This window comes from Patiria miniata, unplaced genomic scaffold (assembly GCF_015706575.1).
Source record: "Patiria miniata isolate m_02_andy unplaced genomic scaffold, ASM1570657v1 HiC_scaffold_7, whole genome shotgun sequence".
In the NCBI taxonomy this organism is placed as follows: Eukaryota; Metazoa; Echinodermata; class Asteroidea; order Valvatida; family Asterinidae; genus Patiria; species Patiria miniata.
The window spans coordinates 7,722,117-7,740,044 of record NW_024037074.1 but is presented as its reverse complement, the minus strand read 5'-3'; the positions used below and the strand labels follow the sequence as shown (position 1 = coordinate 7,740,044).

At 44.2% G+C, this 17,928-nt stretch overlaps 4 protein-coding genes across 5 annotated transcripts; all 4 read right to left on the bottom strand.

Moving 5' to 3' along the window:
• Positions 1-1,036: 1,036 nt before the first annotated feature.
• Positions 1,037-16,783, bottom strand: LOC119746027 (branched-chain-amino-acid aminotransferase-like protein 2). 2 transcript variants are annotated; one of them, XM_038222784.1, is made up of 2 exons: positions 16,627-16,783; positions 1,037-2,718 (listed from the first exon to the last, which is right to left on the bottom strand). In XM_038222784.1, exon 2 carries the CDS (start codon positions 2,703-2,705, stop codon positions 1,893-1,895), a length of 813 nt encoding a protein of 270 aa, XP_038078712.1. In that variant the 5' UTR covers positions 2,706-2,718; positions 16,627-16,783; the 3' UTR covers positions 1,037-1,892. The 2 variants fall into 2 exon arrangements, with proteins under 2 accessions (XP_038078712.1, XP_038078711.1); XM_038222783.1 differs by lacking the exon at positions 16,627-16,783 and adding an exon at positions 5,424-5,671.
• Positions 5,914-8,693, bottom strand: LOC119746028 (branched-chain-amino-acid aminotransferase-like protein 2). Its single transcript, XM_038222785.1, has 3 exons — positions 8,658-8,693; positions 8,344-8,381; positions 5,914-7,232 (listed from the first exon to the last, which is right to left on the bottom strand). Exon 3 carries the CDS (start codon positions 7,217-7,219, stop codon positions 6,407-6,409), a length of 813 nt encoding a protein of 270 aa, XP_038078713.1. The 5' UTR covers positions 7,220-7,232; positions 8,344-8,381; positions 8,658-8,693; the 3' UTR covers positions 5,914-6,406.
• On the bottom strand, positions 9,006-9,854 carry LOC119744322. Its single transcript, XM_038220192.1, has one exon. It carries the CDS (start codon positions 9,852-9,854, stop codon positions 9,006-9,008), a length of 849 nt encoding a protein of 282 aa, XP_038076120.1.
• LOC119744321 lies at positions 9,901-11,829 on the bottom strand. The gene has a single exon (XM_038220191.1). The coding sequence runs from the start codon at positions 11,827-11,829 to the stop codon at positions 9,901-9,903; it is 1,929 nt and encodes a 642-aa protein (XP_038076119.1).
• Positions 16,784-17,928: the final 1,145 nt, after the last annotated feature.

Below are 17,928 nucleotides of genomic sequence, written 5' to 3'. Positions count from 1 at the left end.
GCTGTTACTTTCTTTGTTTCATCATTTTAAGTTGAAAAAAATATATGATAGCCTGTCGTAATGAGTAGCCGTATGTCTTTTATATATGATTTATATTAGGCTCCTTGTATGCGATGTGTTCTGGGCGCACATCATAGTGGTAGTACTAAAATTCATATAGTCTTTTTGGTGGTGGATTTGTTTTTACATTTAATACCACATTTTGTTTTATTTTATCAATATTGACGCGACTTACGTACGTGCAATGCATGATTTTCCAATCAAGCTATTAATGATTTATAGTAATTTATTTGAATTCTCCCACATTTCACAATGTCAAACCGTAAACTACATTATTTAAATTCTTAACATATTAAAACTGCTTCAGTGTTCCTTTTTGAAGTAGGTCTTATTCGCTGAATTGTTCACATTTCTGAATGTTGACAATATCTTATCGATCTGGAAATCCTAGTGATGGTATTATGTATTATTAGAAGAACTAATTTGCAGTGTAGCCTTGTGAGTTCTGTCAAACAAAAACTAGCCAGACCTAAATATCTGTCGCCAAATCCTACAGATCGAAAAAGTAGCAGTTGTTGATTTCCTCCATGTTCTCTTCCCCTGCTTCAAGCCGGGTTGCGCTGTTAAGCTGACATTCCCAATCGCCTCTGCTGTGCTTAAGGACATTGAAGGAGCGGCATCGGGGCCTGGAACGGCAAGCCTATACCGCACGATACGACACCCCTAATGGGGAGCTCCGTCAAAATGTGGCCCACCAAACATTTGGGAGACACGCTGCCGTCTGCTTCAGTCGTCAAACAGAACGTCGCTGGACCGTTACTGCGAGGGATGTGGTACTCGCATGCTACGTATCTACGTAGCTCGCAATCTTGATCGTCCCACTGTCCGTTCAAGCGGAGACCGAGCACCCCACAATCTCCACCCGCGACGTTATCCGGTTGGCCAGCTTTCCAGTTCTCGTACAGACTGTGGTTTCCTCCTTTTAACGGACACTGCTTCCATGTGCCCTCCTCTGCGATGTCATTGCAATCCTCTGGATTGTTATCGAAAGTTTGCAGGAACAACTCCCACAGAAATTGTTGTTCAGGTGCAGAGTTGGGAACAGCTAGACTAGCGTCCATTTCCTGGCAAGATCGGTCCGCTTGTGCCAGCTCATCCGTTGCGTCAACATGACGTAGCAGGAGTCACCAAAGCGCTGCCATTCTGGTGGGCACAGAGAGGCGAAAACAAAGACATGCCCGACGCCCACAACAAGGAGCAAAGTTACCGCGGGACGCATCTTAGCGCGGGAAATTGTAGGAGCAGAAACACTGGAACCGTTCTTCTAAGTCGTCTTCTGCAAAATAACGCCACTGAACGACCGCACACCAAAATGCTATTCCTGAATACGGTGAAGCATAATGTAAACACTTGACATTGAGCACCAAGCGTTTCATCACGGGCCAACCTTCATTCTTTGATTGGTAATCTCAGGGTTGGTCACCAAAATGCTTTGTCCGTGATGGCAGGATCAATATTATTGACTGACGTTTTATTTTACTTGACTTTTTACTATCCTCCCACCCAAGTGTCCGATCGATATACCTTAATTGGTACACGCGGTTGGTTTGGTTGAAGTGCCACAATTAATAACCAAATACGCTGTGCTTAAAAAAAATGGCGTAATAAATGCCCTTGGGTCAATATCTGAAAGGAAACTATCGCCATATTTGAAGAAAAACATCGAAGGGTGTTCCAATTTTCAACAAATATTCCTCCAATTGGTTATTAGCTAATAGTTCCTAAATATTTTTAAGAGTTGAAACATTGACAGTTACAAGAATACTACATAAAAGATTCCACTGCAGTGTGTACTGTATGTCATTTTGCAGTGCAAACAAGATCCAAATCAACTAGTTTTCTGGCTTCAAACGTTTTCCATGAAGTATTTCGTAGAATGGCCGCGACTTGTCGATTACATCACGAAGTACCTGCGGCAGACCACTCATATCAACGGGCTTGGGGTCGGTGACAATCCATCCCGAACTCTTGAGGGCGTTTTCGTAAGCCCCGTTAGCCCTGTGGAGGGTGAGCATGGCCTTGGAGTTGTTCCAAGGTATCTCCGTGATGGGCTCCCACTTGAGGAGAGATTCTCGGAACGGGAGGTCCAGGGCCTTGCAGAATGCACGCAGCATCTTCTCAGGGTCACGCTGGAGGTCATCTGCATCTAAGATCACGGGAGGTTTACCCAGCCAAGACTCAAGATGCTCTGCCAACTTGACCAGGTCTCCGAATCCGGAGCCCTGGACGGTCATTGTAGTGAGTTGCACGAACTGATCAATCGTTGTCCCCGTGCGCTCAAACAGTCGCATGTTAGAGCTGACGGATTTTTCTGGGTTGCGGATGATGAACGCGTGCGTGTAACCGGTCGGCAGTTTGTCGTACCGCCCCGTTACGGCAGCGGCGAGGTCTTTGACGAAAACCAGATCTCTGGTTGGATAATCGGCCTCTAGGAGCGTCTTGACGTCATCATACGTCATCTCGTCATCCACAGGGAACGGCACGGGCAAATGAATGGTGCTTTCCGGGCCGAAAGTGGCTGCTCCTGTGTACAGTTCATTGAAGACTTCCACGTTGCCATAGTTACCAAAGCTCATCACCATGGCAGTAGACAAGCAACGCGCAGTGGTCCACAGAGCGAGGCGTTTGGGTTTAGAATCCGCCATTTTCAGCAACTCACTGTAATAAAAGAAGGAACAAACGCCGAATTGGACAGTGAATACTAAAATGTTCATGGCCTGATACTATCCCTAACAGTCCTGAATCCTCCAATGTTGATATGATTTTACGCACACCCTGGGGAGTTGGGATCAGAAATTTAAGACAATATGTTCTGGGCCAAAATGATCTATAGAGAAGAGTCAGTCTGAATCGGGAAAATGTCTCTGTGCTATATACAATGCATGGACAGTACATGTACTTGCATTATAATAGTGACACCTTAAAGCCAACACCTAAAAGAAACTTCCTTCAGAAAAATTCGATAAAAAAACATTGCTAGCCCAGCGCGGCGCTGCATGGTAAATGTTTAATTTTAAATCACGACGTCCACCGTGTTGTACTAAATGGTAAACAACTTGATCCTAAATAACTCTGTTGTTTTCCAATGGAATTAAATCCAAATTTCAGATCATGTAAAACCCTCCGACGCAGAAAGCCCATTTACTAACACACTTACAGTAAGGGGTCCCTCCGGGGACCCAGATATTTAGCGCCTTGGTTTGAGGCTACACAACACCGTATCGATATCTACACAATCTCGATATGTCTGTAGACTATTAATAAGGCCGTCCTTGACAGGAAACAGACGTATACATAGTCTGTGGTCAAGCCGTGCACTGTCTACCCGCAAGTGACCTTGTTTTGTGCACGTGTATATGGGCGGTTTGTCGCCAGCCCAGGTTGTCACAACCTCGTCCCCAGTGCTTACTTTATTTCCAACCGTGTTTCCAATAGTAAACCCTGGATAGTAAACTTTCTTCCTGTATCCTGATTCGATATCGCAATTGGCTAGTAATGGATTTTTATCGTGTACTTGGTGTTGTTTATTCACAACGTGCAGTACGTGTTTTCACGATCATTCGTCCACGCCTTCTCAAAAACAATCCTTTCCTTTTTCCAATTTGCTCATATTAATATGAAATATGATACTGCATGTTGTCTCGATAAGATCGTAACAGTTTGATTAAATAAATCGCGTTTTCGTAACTCTCACGCTGTGCTCGCGCTGCGACGAATTGACTCTGTTTTTACCCCGGGACACCGCATACGAACGATAATGTAACGCACATGCAGGCACCAGACTATTCCTCATTTGCATACGTGTTCAAAAATCTTGCACATGCAAATGATCCAATACCCGGGGTGAGAGAGCAGGTAGTGATGGGTGCGTACTGCTTGACACTCTGGGGTCGAGGTTGAGGTTGTCAGGCTCAGATATGCCTGACCCGGGGTCACACACTAAAGGTGACTGCATATATCCGTAGTGTGTGACTCTGGCTAGGATTAGATGGAAGATCACCAGAATCGGTTTGATTTTTTTTTATTAAGGTAATTAACAAAAAGGGCGAGTTTCTGCGTCGGAGGGTTGGCTTGGATATACTTTATAGAGAGTTCCATCAGCGTTATGCGAGACGGTGAGATTTATTTCTCATACGCAAAAATATCTCTTCCAGAATTCTGAGACAGCGCTGGTGATGGATGGCGCGTGCTGCGGTCAAAAACATTCTGAAGGAATGCAATGGAGGATCGCACCTGATGTCATTGCACATCTCCTCGAAGGAGGTGTGCAATGACATCAGGGGTGATCCTGCATTCCTTCAGAAGCTTTCGGCCACAGCACGCAACTTCCACCACCATCTCCAGAGACCGATGCTGGGGGACGCCAATTAAAGTCGAAAGTGGCAGATTTTGAATGTGGGCATTTGGTTTTTCGTAAGGCGTTTAGATATCATCCTCATGCACAAAACTGATGAAACTCGCTCCGTAAAATTTGTGCCTTGTTTACATTTTACATGATCTGAAATTTTGGTTTAATTAGTTTAATCGGTATTAATAACAGACTTATTAAGGATCAAAAGTAGGAGTTTGTGACACCTCGTAATAGAAATAAATTGTTTGCATCCAAAGGAAGAAACGAAAAATACGTAGCCAGCGTATAAATTTATGGTGGTTGATCTCCAAGCTATTTTATCAACATAAATTCTCCATAATTTGAACATTCAAATCAGCCCTTAAAACACACTTGTTCACACGAAAGTCTTTGTTATGTTATCTTGGAGTCTTGTTCTTGTGCAGCGAATTGGGTGCGCAATTAAACGCATCTTGGGTTTTTGTATTAATATTATTATTGTAATCTATGTCACCTTCTTTTCATGAAATGGCCGCTGAGTGAGACACCTCGGGCACTGCACAGGTTGTCGACCATTATGGGAAAATTTCCAATGTGATTGCAGGAAATGCGCGTACACAATGAAAACCCATGCATGCATGCTGTAACTTTATAAGATGCATGACCTGATCCTATAGGCAAATACTGCACTGTAAAACTTAAAAGCCATGTTACACAATTTTTTATGCATCGACCAACTAGGCGTACATGACATGTACATTATAATTACGTACACTTGAAGGAAATTCAAGTTAGCCGGGAAGCAAGTGCATGAAGGTCTAGTAATTATCGAAATGCTAAAAGTATGCAAGCTGACAATTCAAAACAACTTCCATTTTTGGAATTGAACGGGGAATTTAGCCCGAGGGTTCATCTAATAATAAGCCTACACACTATGGAATTCCCACACTAGCCCCACGAGTTCAACTCCAAGCTCCGATGAAATTTGATTCGGTATAACAGGTCTTAACCAAAATAATGTTTTTACACTTACCGTCGTTCCCCCTCACGTCGTTCGGTTACGCGTAGAGGTCGTGATGACGTGATGACAAAGGCAAAATTAATATGCGTTGGACTGTGACCCTTGATCTCCATTATATATGGAGATCAATGGCCGTGACCGCGTGACCGAGGTTATACGACGGCTGTTTGATGCTGTAGAAACTAGCAATAGTTGAGAGGCAAGTAAATAGTACGGAAGCGTTAAAGGGACATAGGCCTAATACAAACTCCAAAAAAAAAAGAACTAAGTCATTATTATGACTTATATCTCACAATTATGACTTAGTATTAAGTCAAAATACGATTTATATCTCATAATTATTACTTATTATTAGGTCATAATTATGACTTATATCTCATAGTTATGACTTAATATTAAGTCATAATTACGAATTATATCTCAAAATAATGACTTATTATTAAGTCATAACTATGACTTATATCTCATAATTATGACTTAGTATTAAGTCAAAATTACGACTTAAATACCTCTTTTGTGTTTCTTCTCCCAACCCTGCATGCTTGCAAGCAAAGATCTTGAAGCGCCGAAGGCGCAAGATGGGGAACTCCATAGAAATTGCGAAATCGTCATGGACGCCATTCCAGTAAGCAAACCATTGTGAAAACAATGGCTTGCGCAATGGTTTGCTTGCTCGAATGGCGTCCATGGCGATTTCGCAAGTTCTATGGAGTTGCCCTTGGGTCAACATCTGAAAGGAAACTGTCGCCATATTTGAAGAAAAACATCGGAGGGTGATCCAATTATCAACAAATATTCCTCCATTCAGTAATTAGCTAATACATGTAGTTACAAAATATTTTTTAAGAGTGGAAACATTGACAGTTACAAGAATATACTACCTGTACATCTAAAATTCTTAACGCGGCACTGTGTACTGTACTACTATACTGCGCAGGACTTGCTGTAATTGTCATAAGACTGTCATTTTGCAGTGCAAACGAGATCCAAGTCAACTAGTTTTCTTGCTTCAAACGCTTTCCATGAAGGGTTTCGTAGAATGGCCGCGCCTCGTCGACTAATTCACGAAGTACCTGCGGCAGACCACTAAGATCGACGGGCTTGGGGTCGGTGACGATCCACCCCGAACTATTGAGGGCGTTTTCGTAGGCCCCGTTAGCCCTGTGGAGGGTGAGCATGGCCTTGGAGTTGTTCCAAGGAATCTCCGTGATGGGCTCCCACTTGAGGAGAGATTCTCGGAACGGGAGGTCCAGGGCCTTGCAGAATGCACGCAGCATCTTCTCAGGGTCACGCTGGAGGTCATCTGCATCTAAGATCACGGGAGGTTTACCCAGCCAAGATTCCAGATGCTCTGCCAACTTGACCAGGTCTCCGAATCCAGAGCCCTGAACGCCCGTCGTACTGATCTGCACGAACTGATCCGTCGTTATCCCCGTGCGCTCACTCAGTCGCATGTTAGAACTGACGGTCTTTTCTGGGTTGCGGATGATGAACGCGTGCGTGTAACCGGTCGGCAGTTTGTCGTACCGCCCCGTTACGGCAGCAGCGTGGTCTTTGACGAAAACCAGATCTGTGGTTGGATAATCAGCCTCTAGGAGCGTCTTGACGTCATCATACGTCATCTCGTCATCCACAGGGAACGGCACGGGCAAATGAATGGTGCTTTCCGGGCCGAAAGTGGCTGCTCCTGCGTACAGCTCATTGAAGACTTCCACGTTGCCATAGTTACCAAAGCTCATCACCATGGCAGTAGACAAGCAACGCGTAGTGGACCAAAGAGCGAGTCGTTTGGGTTTAGAATCAGCCATTTTCAGCAACTCACTGTAAAAAAAGAAGGAACAAACGCCGAATTGGACAGTGAATACTAAAATGTTCATGACCTGATACTATCCCCAACAGTCCTGAATCCTCCAATTTTAATATGATTTTACGCACACCCTGGGGAGTTGGGATCAGAAATTTAAGACAATATGTTCTGGGCCAAAATGATTTATAGAGAAGAGTCAGTCTGACTCGGGAACTGTGCTAGGTCTGTACAATGCATGGACAGTACATGTACTTGCATTATAATAGTGACACCTTAAAGCCAACACCTAAAAGAAACTTCCTTCAGAAAAATTCGAGAAAAAAAAAATGGCTAGTTGAACACGCTTTTGTAGTTAAAAGTTTTGTCTGAAGAAAAATCTCACTGAGATTTCAGATCGTGGTCACATCTCTTGAAGCGCGGCGTGGGTAAATTTTTAATTTTAAATCACGACGTCAACCGTGTTGTACTAAATGGTAAACAACTTGATCCTAAATAACTGTTTACCAATGGAATTCAATCAAAATTTTAGATCATGTAAATTAAGGCATGATGTACTTTACAGAGTGAGTTCAATCAGCGTTGTTCAAGAGGATGAGATTTAAACGCCATACGCAAAATATATACTCTCTTGCAGAATGCTGATAAATAGCTGGTGCCGGATGGTGCGTACGTGCTGCGGTCGAAAATTTCTGAAGGAATGCAATGGAGGATCACCTCTGATGTCATTGCACATCTCCTTGATCGTGTACTGCACCAAACGATCGAGGTGTGCAATGACATCTGGGGTGATCCTGCATTCCTACAGAAGCTTTCGGCCGCAGCACGTACCTTCTGCCACCGTCTCCAGCGACCGATGTTGGGGGACGCCAAGTCGAAAGTAGCAGATTTAATATTTCGAAAGTGGGCATTTTGTTTTTCGTATGGCGTTTATAGGCCTAGATATCATCCACATGCACAAAACTGATGAATGTCGCTCCGTAACAATTTGTCGTGCCTTGTTTACATTTTACATTATGACATTTTGGTTTAATTGGTTTAATAAACAACAAAGTTACTTAGTGTGGCGGTTGTAGTTAACAACACTGTTTCAAGTTCAACACTGTATATTCCTGGCTTATTTATTACCAAGTATGACTGTGGCGATTGCAGAGTTCACGTAAAAACTGCAACAAAGCAAAAACAAAACTAACTCTAATTAGAATACAAGGTATCTTAAAATAAAGGAAAATCACTAATCTAAAATGTGCATCAAAAATAGTAGCAATAAACCCTCGAAAATGTAAGGTCAAAGGTCATCTTAACGGTGAAAGTGCACTTAACAAAAATCATCTGATGCAAATAATGTAACGAAAATCTAGCCCTAAATTTACCCAAATCACACTTATGTAGCACAGAAACTGCAATAATATAAAGTTCTCTAATAATCAAACTTTGTTTACCTCTGTCCTCGGGTCCTGGGGTGGAAGGATGATCGAATTATAAAGAGTCAAAATACGAGTCAAAAATTTAGGACACAGACATGTGTCATCAATAAGGACCATGAATCTGTGGTAGCAATGAAGAGCGCCCTCATGAGTTGTGAAGAGCGCCACCATGTGGTAAGCTTGGAATAACTCACCAGCAGTTACATGGCTCCCCTAATTTGACTTTCAAATTACTTAACAACATTAACAATTTTAACATTAAACTTGACTAAAGGCGCAAAACTGGAAATGGTAACTACTATACTACTGAGAATGTGAACACTACGTGGCTCCTTTAAGTACAGTTCATGTATCGGCTCAAGTTCAGGCATTTGGCTCCTCGTCGGGGCGTCCCTGGTCCAACAGTAGTACAACCTTATGGATAGGCCTCTCGAAGACAGATCGACCAGTTTGGAGCTTGGCCTTCCTGATGTGACCGTCTGAGCTTGGGTACGTCTCAACCACACGAGCGAGTTGCCACTGGCATCGGGGAGTGGAGTCGTCGACCATCATGACGATGTTGCCTATCTCCAGATTCTGCTGAGCCTTCTGCCACTTCTTCCGCTCTTGTAGGGTCGACAAGTACTCAGTCTTCCAACGTGACCAGAACTGGTTGGCCAGGTACTGGACTCTGCGCCATCGGCGTCGGCAATAAAGATCTTGTTGGATGAAGACTCCTGGCGGAGGGAGAAGTACCTTGCTTTTCAGCGTTAGCAGTTGGCTTGGCGTGAGGGGCTCTTCTGAATCTGGGGCCACCATGTCAACGTAGGTGAGAGGTCGGCTGTTCACAATTGCTTCAGCCTCGGTCATGAGGGTCCTCAAGAGCTCATCATCCAGTTGTTGCCCATGTTTCTGCAGCAATGTTGAGAGCGCCTGTCTGATTGAACGGATGAGCCTTTCCCATGTGCCTCCCATGTGACTGGCTGTGGGAACGTTCATATTGAATGTCACCCAATCACAACTGTCCTTTAGCAGCTCTTGAGATATCTTCGGTTGATCCATCTCGGCTAGGGCAGCGTCCAGTTCATTCTTTCCACCGATGAAGTTCGTGCCTCTATCGGAGCGGAGTTGTCTCACTGGACCCCTTCTACATGTGAATCTGCGGTAGGCATTCAAGAATGAGTCGGTGTTCAGCGAATTAGCTGTCTCAATATGGACTGCGCGGGATGCCATACAGGTGAAGATGACCCCCCATCTTTTTAGCTCCTTTCGTCCTTCTTTAATCATGAAGGGACCAAAAGTAGTCTACAGCGCTATAGGTGAAGGGTGCGGATGGATCCAATCTGTCCTTGGGTAGTTCTGCCATCTTCTGCCCACAGGGAGCACGTCTGAGTTTGCGGCAGGTCACGCACTTCCAAATATGGCTGGTAACAGCTGATCTTGCCCCCAGAATCCAAAAGCCAGCTTGGCGAATGCTATTCAGTGTCATGCCACGGCCTGAGTGACAACTCTGAACATGGTAGTGTTCAATCACCAGGTCAGTCACGTGGCCATGACGTGGAAGCAAGATGGGATGCTTGATCTCTTTAGGTGCTTTGGCTTGCTTGATGCGTCCACCGACTCTCAACAGCTTCGTTTCATCTATGACTGGGTCAAGCATATACAGAGGACTGCTCTTGTTCAGGGGGTTTCCTGGGCCTTGCTGCTCGCCATTAGGAAGACCATCGGGTTTGCTGAGGGCTCGAATTTCCTTTGGAAATGCTTCCTCTTGAGTTAGCCTCAGTATCAGTCGTTCTGCATGCTGGAGTTCGTCTACAGTGAGGGGGGTGTTGGCATCAGGTGCAGTAGTAGCTGTTTTGAAGCAGTGATCTCTAAGCTTCTTCATGTAGCGTTGGCACAATGCTACTGCACGTTTCAGGCGAAACCAGTTTGAGTAGGACTGGAATCTTTCAAGCATGCTCGGGTAGTTGGAGGCCTCAGTGTGGACATTGAATGCAGATGCCTTCTTCAAATCTGGGTCGTTTGAACTTGGCTCCACGTACTCAGTGTCAGGTGGAGGGGTTTCTCTTTCTTGCAGGAAACCTGGACCACTCCACCAGAGTTTGCTCTTGATGAGCGACTCGGCAGAAAGACCTCGGGAAGCTGCATCTGCTGGGTTAGTTTTAGTGTCAACATGTCGCCAATCTTCAGGTGTGGTGTGATCTCTGATCTTCTGCACGCGGTTGGCGACGAATATGTGGAACCTCTTGCTGTCATTGGCAATATACCCGAGTACGACTCTGCTATCAGTGTAGTAGAACTGAGTCACATCGCTATACTCTAGTTCCTTCATGAGGAAAGTACTGACTTTCACCGAGATGACGGCTGCTGTAAGTTCCAGTCGAGGGATGGTAACTGGCTTCGAAGGAGTTACTCTGGACTTTCCCATGACCAGAGTTGTACATACACTTCCTTTGTCGTCTATCAGTCGCAAGTAGCTACACTGACCACTGCCTTCGGTACTGGCATCGGAGAAGTGATGCAGTTCTGCTGACTTGATGACATCAAACTTCTCAGGCTTGTAGCATCGTGGGATATTCAGTGATGCCAAATGCAGGATGTCGTTCCTCCATTTCTCCCACTCTGATCTGATTTCCTCTGAGATTGGGTCGTCCCATGCATACCCATCACGACACAAGGTTTGGAGAATGCGTTTTCCAACAAGCAAGACTGGTGCTACCAGACCAAGTGGATCAAATATGGAGCTGACGCTCGACATGATGCCGCGACGAGTGGGTGGTTTGTCGTTGAAGTGGACTCTGAACTGGAAAGCATCGGATTCAACACACCACTGTACACCTAGAGTACGCTCGATGGGAAGGCCTTCTGAGAACACGTCAACGTTCTGAACATCCTTGGCTCGTTCACTGAGAGGTATGGAATTCACAACCACCTTGTCATTGGAGATGAACTTATAAAGGTGAAATCCACTCTTCTGACACAGCCGTCTGCTGTCTTCTATCAACTTCAGGGCTTCATCGGAAGTTGGGACTGACTTTAGTCCATCATCGACGTAGAAGTCCTTCCGTATGAAGTCGGCTGCCGCCGTCCCACAACTATCTTCGTATGCATCAGCAGCACACTTCAGTGCAAAATTTGCACAAGATGGGGAAGAGGTAGCGCCGAACAAGTGAACCGTCATTCGATATTCATTTGGGGACTGGTTCATGTCACCTCCTGCACTCTAAAAAATAGTTGCTCAATATTGGGTAAAATTACTACCTTTTCGAGAGTAAAAAGGGAACATGGTCGTCAACTTGTGTACTTTTTTTTACACAACAGCTAAAGTGTAGAAAAGTACCCATTTCTGTGTAACTTTTACCCATAATTGTGTTACGTGTTTGCACAACAAAGTTGGGTAAGAAAGTTTACCCATGTGACGACCATGTTCCCTTTTTACTCAATTATTGGGTAAACTTTACCCAACCCTCCTTTTACCCAAGTGTTGTGTCAGTTTCTTACCCATTCATTCAACTCAACTCAACTCATTCAAAAACAATTCCCCAAACGTCGGTCACTTTACTCCGTGTTTCTAGATCTGAGAACACTCACTATACGGTACATGAAACGCATGCATCATGTGCATGGAATCGTGGTTGGCAGAGCCGTGACGTCCAAGTTGCAAACAAATGTCTAAATAATAAGCATGTCACTTCCCCAATCTCCCCGATATTAATCATCATGCATCAGCATCCCATTTGGAGGAAACAACACTGAAATTCATTTCACTGACTTACCGGGAACAAAGAAATCACGTCATCAAAATCCCCAAATTGTTGAAGGTCTCACAAGCGGCGGCCATCTTGTACATGAGTGATGACGCGTGCACAATATTGGGTAAACGTTGTCACGTGCGTCAGTTTACCCCGCACCGTGGTAACATTTAACTAATGTCTTGGTAAATTATACTCTTGGACGTGTACAATGAAAGAATTGTTAGACAGTGGTTGGGTAAATCCAGTTTCCTTAACCCATCACTTGGGTAATAATACGGTGATTTTAACTTTTTGCCTGTGCTGCTGGGACTTGTAGTTAACGTTGGGTACTATTTTACCCTTTTCATGTGTAACACATTTGACACAAGTAGGAGGTACAAGCGAAATTTTCATTTTGCTCAATATTGGGCAGAAATGACACAATATTTTTACACAACAGATTTACACAACATAAATTTACACTTCTTTTTTAGAGTGTGGCCACCACAAGAATCTCAGGTAGTTGCGATCTTCCACGTTGACGCCAACTTGATGGAACATGCTTTCGATGTCACAGGTGAAGGCGACGTGGTCCTTCCGAAATCGGCAAAGAACCCCTGGCCAACAAGATTGTTGGTCATATCGGGTCCCTGCAGTAGGTGTCGATTCAACACTTCACCCTCGTATTCAGCACTGCAGTCGAAGACGACTCTGATCTTGTTTGGTTTCTTGGGATGGTCAAGTTCCTCGTCCGGAACCTTCTCTGCGTAGCCCTTTTCGATGATGTTTTCCATGAAGGTCTTGTAATCATCTCGATATTTTTGGTTGCTCAACATCTTCATTTTTTGCTTGTTGAGCCGCTTCAGAGCTACTGGCTTGTTGTTGGGGAGCTGGACATCTGTTTTGAGTGGGAGGGGCATCTCAAAGTGGCCATCATCACGTCTGTGGATACCATCCTTCATCTTCTGCATGAACTTTCGGTCATCGTGGGAAACCATTTCTTCGGTGTCTTTCCCGATGAAGTCCATCTCGAACATTTTTGTGACTTGGAGGGGGCTGACTTCTTTCACCTGGGTGCGAAAGGCGAAGTGGCCTTGTTGCTCCTTTGATGCATTCGAAATTCTGCATACATTGTTGCCACCGTTGTCATGACGCATCATTCCTATCACTCCCCATCCAAGGGCTGTTCTGACTGCATATGGGGCATCTTCCTCTTCATGGACGACATCTCTCTCGGCTTGATTGCGCGAGTTGCATTGCAGCCAATCAAAAGTCCGATCTCGGTTTCACTCAGGTAGGGAGGTAGCAGGTTGGCGACTCGTTTCAAGTGAGGCCACTCCTTTACGGTGTCCAACTTCGGAATCTGCTCACGGTTTGCATTGATAGATTCTCTGGAGTAGGCGCCTGGTAATTGTATCTCGGTGTCCTCGGACAATCCCTTGACAGTTAGGCCATGCACCTTTCTGGATGATATAGTGCCCTTCGCTAATATGGTAGACAGACTCAGCTGGACTGCCTCTCCATCGATTCCGAGCCTTTCTAGTGTCCAATCTGAGACGAAGCAAGAATCGGAATGTTCATCTAATAGGGCGTATACTATCACCTTCGCAGAGGGTTCTTTGATGTGATGAACGACGACGGGAACGATGAGAGTGTGTGAGCAATTTTCTCCGACGTCAAGTGTCTGCACTCGATGTGTGGTAGATTGAACAACAACCACTTCTTTGTCATCGGTGTCATCTTTGGTCTGCACATCTGGAGTGGACTTGGAGAAGTCGTGCAGCAAAGTAGGGTGGGAGCGCCCACAGACTGCACACTGCTTCTTGTGGCGACACTCGCGACTTCTGTGACCCCATTGAGACATCCAAAGCAAAGGCCGCTCTTCTTGATGAGGTCATGCCTTTCATTAAGGCTCATGGCTGCAAAACTGCTACAGGAATCGAGTTGATGTTGGCTCTTGCAGAGGGGACATGTTGATGCCTTGTTTGCATTGGGTGAAGGGAGGGTGTTGCCCTTTAGGGGGCTAGTCTTCTTCTTCGTTGTGAGCTCATCTGCCTTTGAGGCAAATGTCGTGGCTGTTCCCGACTTCGTAGGTTTGACAAATTTTGTCAATTCCCTCTTCTCGTCCATCGGTTTTTGGTGAAAGGGGCTACAGGCAATGCGAGCCTCCTTTGCGATGAATTTGCACAGCTCGGCAAAGGGCGGGTAGTCACCTTCCTCTGCATCCTTCTGGCCATACATGCACTGGTCGACGAAACGAAGCCAACGACCCTGCACCTGCCTCGGTAGCTTCTCTATAATTTTCTTGTGCTGGGCTGGGTCGCCAAGAACCTTTAACTGGCTCAGAGTTGACATGGCTGTTTCGCACTGGAAAAGGAATTCTGAGAGATTACGCAGTCCTTTTCCATCGTCTTGCTTCACGGTCGGCCATTTGCTTATTTTCTCACGATAGGTGCTTGCAGCTAGCATCTTGTTACCGTACCGCTCAGTCAGGAGTTTCTTCGCTTTCTGGTATGCGTTCTCACTGTTCAAGGCGAGAAGTCCTTTGATACACTCTCGGGCCTCACCAGACGTGTATCTGCCTAAATAGTATAGGCGGTCGATTGGTGATGTGTAGCGCTGCTCTACCAGGACGGAAAAGGAATTCATCCACACGGGGAAGTCGAATACACTGCCTTTGAAGATTTCTGGTTCTTTCTTAGGCAATTTCTCCTCCCGGTGTGTGAGCACATCTGCCAGTGCTGTGATGGCACTTGCCACATCGTTGCGGGGTACATCACTGGTCTGTGGTGGGAGAACTGCGTCAGATGAATCCGACATTCCAGTAGGTGGAGTAGACATAGGGGGTGGGGTTTTAGGGAAATTGTCACCATCATTCTGTGTGTCTCGAAAGGTATTCAAAGTCCCATGTTCTAGTTTGCGAGCACGATGTTGTGGACTATCGTTTGGTGCGTTCTCAGCTTCTGCCTCGGTAAATGGCCCATCAATTATTGGGGGGAGGTCATTTACATCATTCAACTCTGGCTTATGCTGCTGAGGGGACTCACCATCAAACTTGTCCAAAACTTCAAGTCTTGCGCTGCTCACATTGATCTCTGTCTGGAGTCTCAGCTGATTCGCTCGTCTTTGAAGTTCCAGTCGTGACATCTCTATCTGCTGCATGAGTCGTTGATTTTCCATTTCTAATGTTCGTTTTGATATCTCCAACTCATGTGCTTCATTGATAGCTGCAGACCGAGCAGTAAGCTCTGCTCTCTTCTGCTCCTCTGTTATACGAAGCAGCTCTGTGTTCGAGTGTCTTGAGCTGGCTCTCGAACTGCGACTGCCATGGCTGAGAACTGAAGCCGAATCACCAAGCTGTATATCATCCGTGTGACCGTGTCTGACATCTTATCCCAACTCTGCAATCGCCACAGTCATACTTGGTAATAAATAAGCCAGGAATATACAGTGTTGAACTTGAGACAGTGTTGTTAACTACAACCGCCACACTTAGGATCAAAAGTAGGACATGTTTTTCTGACACGTCGTAATAGAAATAAATTGTTTGCATCCGACGGAAGAAACGATGGTGGTTGATCACCAAGCTATTTAATCAACAGAAATCCTCCATAATTTGAAACATTCAAATCAGCCCTTAAAACACACTTGTTGACACGAAAGTCTGTGTTATGTTATCTTGGTGTCTTGTTCTTGTGCAGCGCATTGGGTGCGCAATTAAACGCATCGGGGTTTTTTGTATTAATATTATTATTGTAATCTATGTGACCTTCTTTTCATAAAATGGCCGCTGAGTGAGACACCTCGGGCACTGCACAGGTTGTCGACCATTATGGGAAAATTTCCAATGTGATTGCAGGAAAGGTGCGTACACAATGAAAACCCATGCATGCATGCTGTAATTAACTTTATAAGATGCATGACCTGATCCTATAGGCAAATACTGCACTGTAAAACTTAAAAGCCATATGTTAAACAATGTTTTTATGCATCGACCAACTATAGCGTACATTACATGTACATTATAATTACGTACACTTGAAGGAAATTCAAGTTAGCCGGGAAGCAAGTGCATGAAGGTCTAGTAATCTGAACTTTCGAAATGCTAAAAGCTAGTATGCAAGCTCACAATTCAAAACAATTTCAGTTGTTGGAATTGAACGGGGAATTTAGCCCGAGGGTTACACTAGTCCCACGAGTTCAACTCCAAGCTCCGATGAAATATGATTCGGTATAACAGGTCTTAACCAAAATAATGTTTTAACACTTACATAGTAGTTCCCCCTCACGTCGTTCGGTTACGCGTATAGGTCGTGATGACGTGATGACAAAGGCAAAATTAATATGCGTTGGACTGTGACCCTTGATCTCCATTATATATGGAGATCAATGGCCGTGACCGCGTGACCGAGGTTATACGACGGCTGTTTGATGCTGTAGAAATTACCAATAGATGAGAGGCAAGTAAATAGTACGGAAGCGTTAAAGGGACATAGGCCTAATACAAAAAGAAAAGAAAAAAAGAACTAAGTCATAATTATGACTTATATCTCACAATTATGACTTAGTATTAAGTCACAATTATGACATATATCTCACAATTATGACTTAGTATTAAGTCAAATTACGATTTATATCTCATAATTATTACTTATTATTAAGTCATAATTATGACATATCTCATAATTATGACTTAGTATTAAGTCATAATTATGACTTATATCTCATAGTAATGACTTAGTATTAAGTCATAATTACGAATTATATCTCAAAATAATGACTTATTATTAAGTCATAACTATGACTTATATCTCATAATTATGACTTAGTATTAAGTCATAATTACGACTTAAATACCTCTTTTGTGTTTCTTCTCCCAACCCTGCATGCTTGCAAGCAAAGATCTTGAAGCGCCGAAGGCGCAAGATGGGGAACTCCATAGAAATTGCGAAATCGTCATGGACGCCATTCCAGTAAGCAAACCATTGTGAAAACAATGGCTTACGCAATGGTTTGCTTGCTCGAATGGCGTCCATGGCGATTTCGCAAGTTCTATGGAGTTCCCCATCTTGCGCCTTCGGCGCTATAAGATCTACTATAAGTCCCTACATGTTGTTTCTTGTATCTCTGTCATTTTGCCTTTAAAGACCTTAATTGTTAAGATCGACACGTCAGGCGGCCTTAAACTTTTAGAAATAACTCAATGTAATACAATTCTCAATAATTTTTGGGGATTTATTTTCAATCTCCTCTGCTAGACAATGTCAAACCATAAATTACATTATTCAAACTTTTAACATCCAAAAACTTCTTCAGATTATTTTTCAGTAGGTATACTTTGCTGATTTGTTCGGTGACAATGTTTTAATGGTCTGGAAATCCTAGTGATGGTATTATGCATGTATCATGAAGAAGCACTAATTTGAAGGGGTAGCCTGTGAGTTCTGTCAAACAAAAAACTAGCCAGATCTTTATACACAAATGTTTCTGTATACCAAATTCTACAGATCGAAAAAGTAGCAGTTGTTGATTTCCTCCATGTTCTCTTCCCCTGCTTCAAGCCGGGTTGCGCT

What these genes read in the sequence shown, in the direction of transcription:
- LOC119746028 (XM_038222785.1), bottom strand. Translation starts at nt 7,219, where the DNA reads ATGGCTGATTCTAAACCCAAACGACTCGCTCTTTGGTCCACTACGCGT.
- LOC119744322 (XM_038220192.1), bottom strand. Translation starts at nt 9,854, where the DNA reads ATGGCATCCCGCGCAGTCCATATTGAGACAGCTAATTCGCTGAACACC.
- LOC119744321 (XM_038220191.1), bottom strand. Translation starts at nt 11,829, where the DNA reads ATGAACCAGTCCCCAAATGAATATCGAATGACGGTTCACTTGTTCGGC.
- LOC119746027 (XM_038222783.1), bottom strand. Translation starts at nt 5,524, where the DNA reads ATGGAGATCAAGGGTCACAGTCCAACGCATATTAATTTTGCCTTTGTC. An exon ending in CGACGTGAGGGGGAACGACG is followed by an intron (nt 2,719 to 5,423) that starts GTAAGTGTAAAA and finishes CTTTTATTACAG; the next exon opens with TGAGTTGCTGAAAATGGCGG.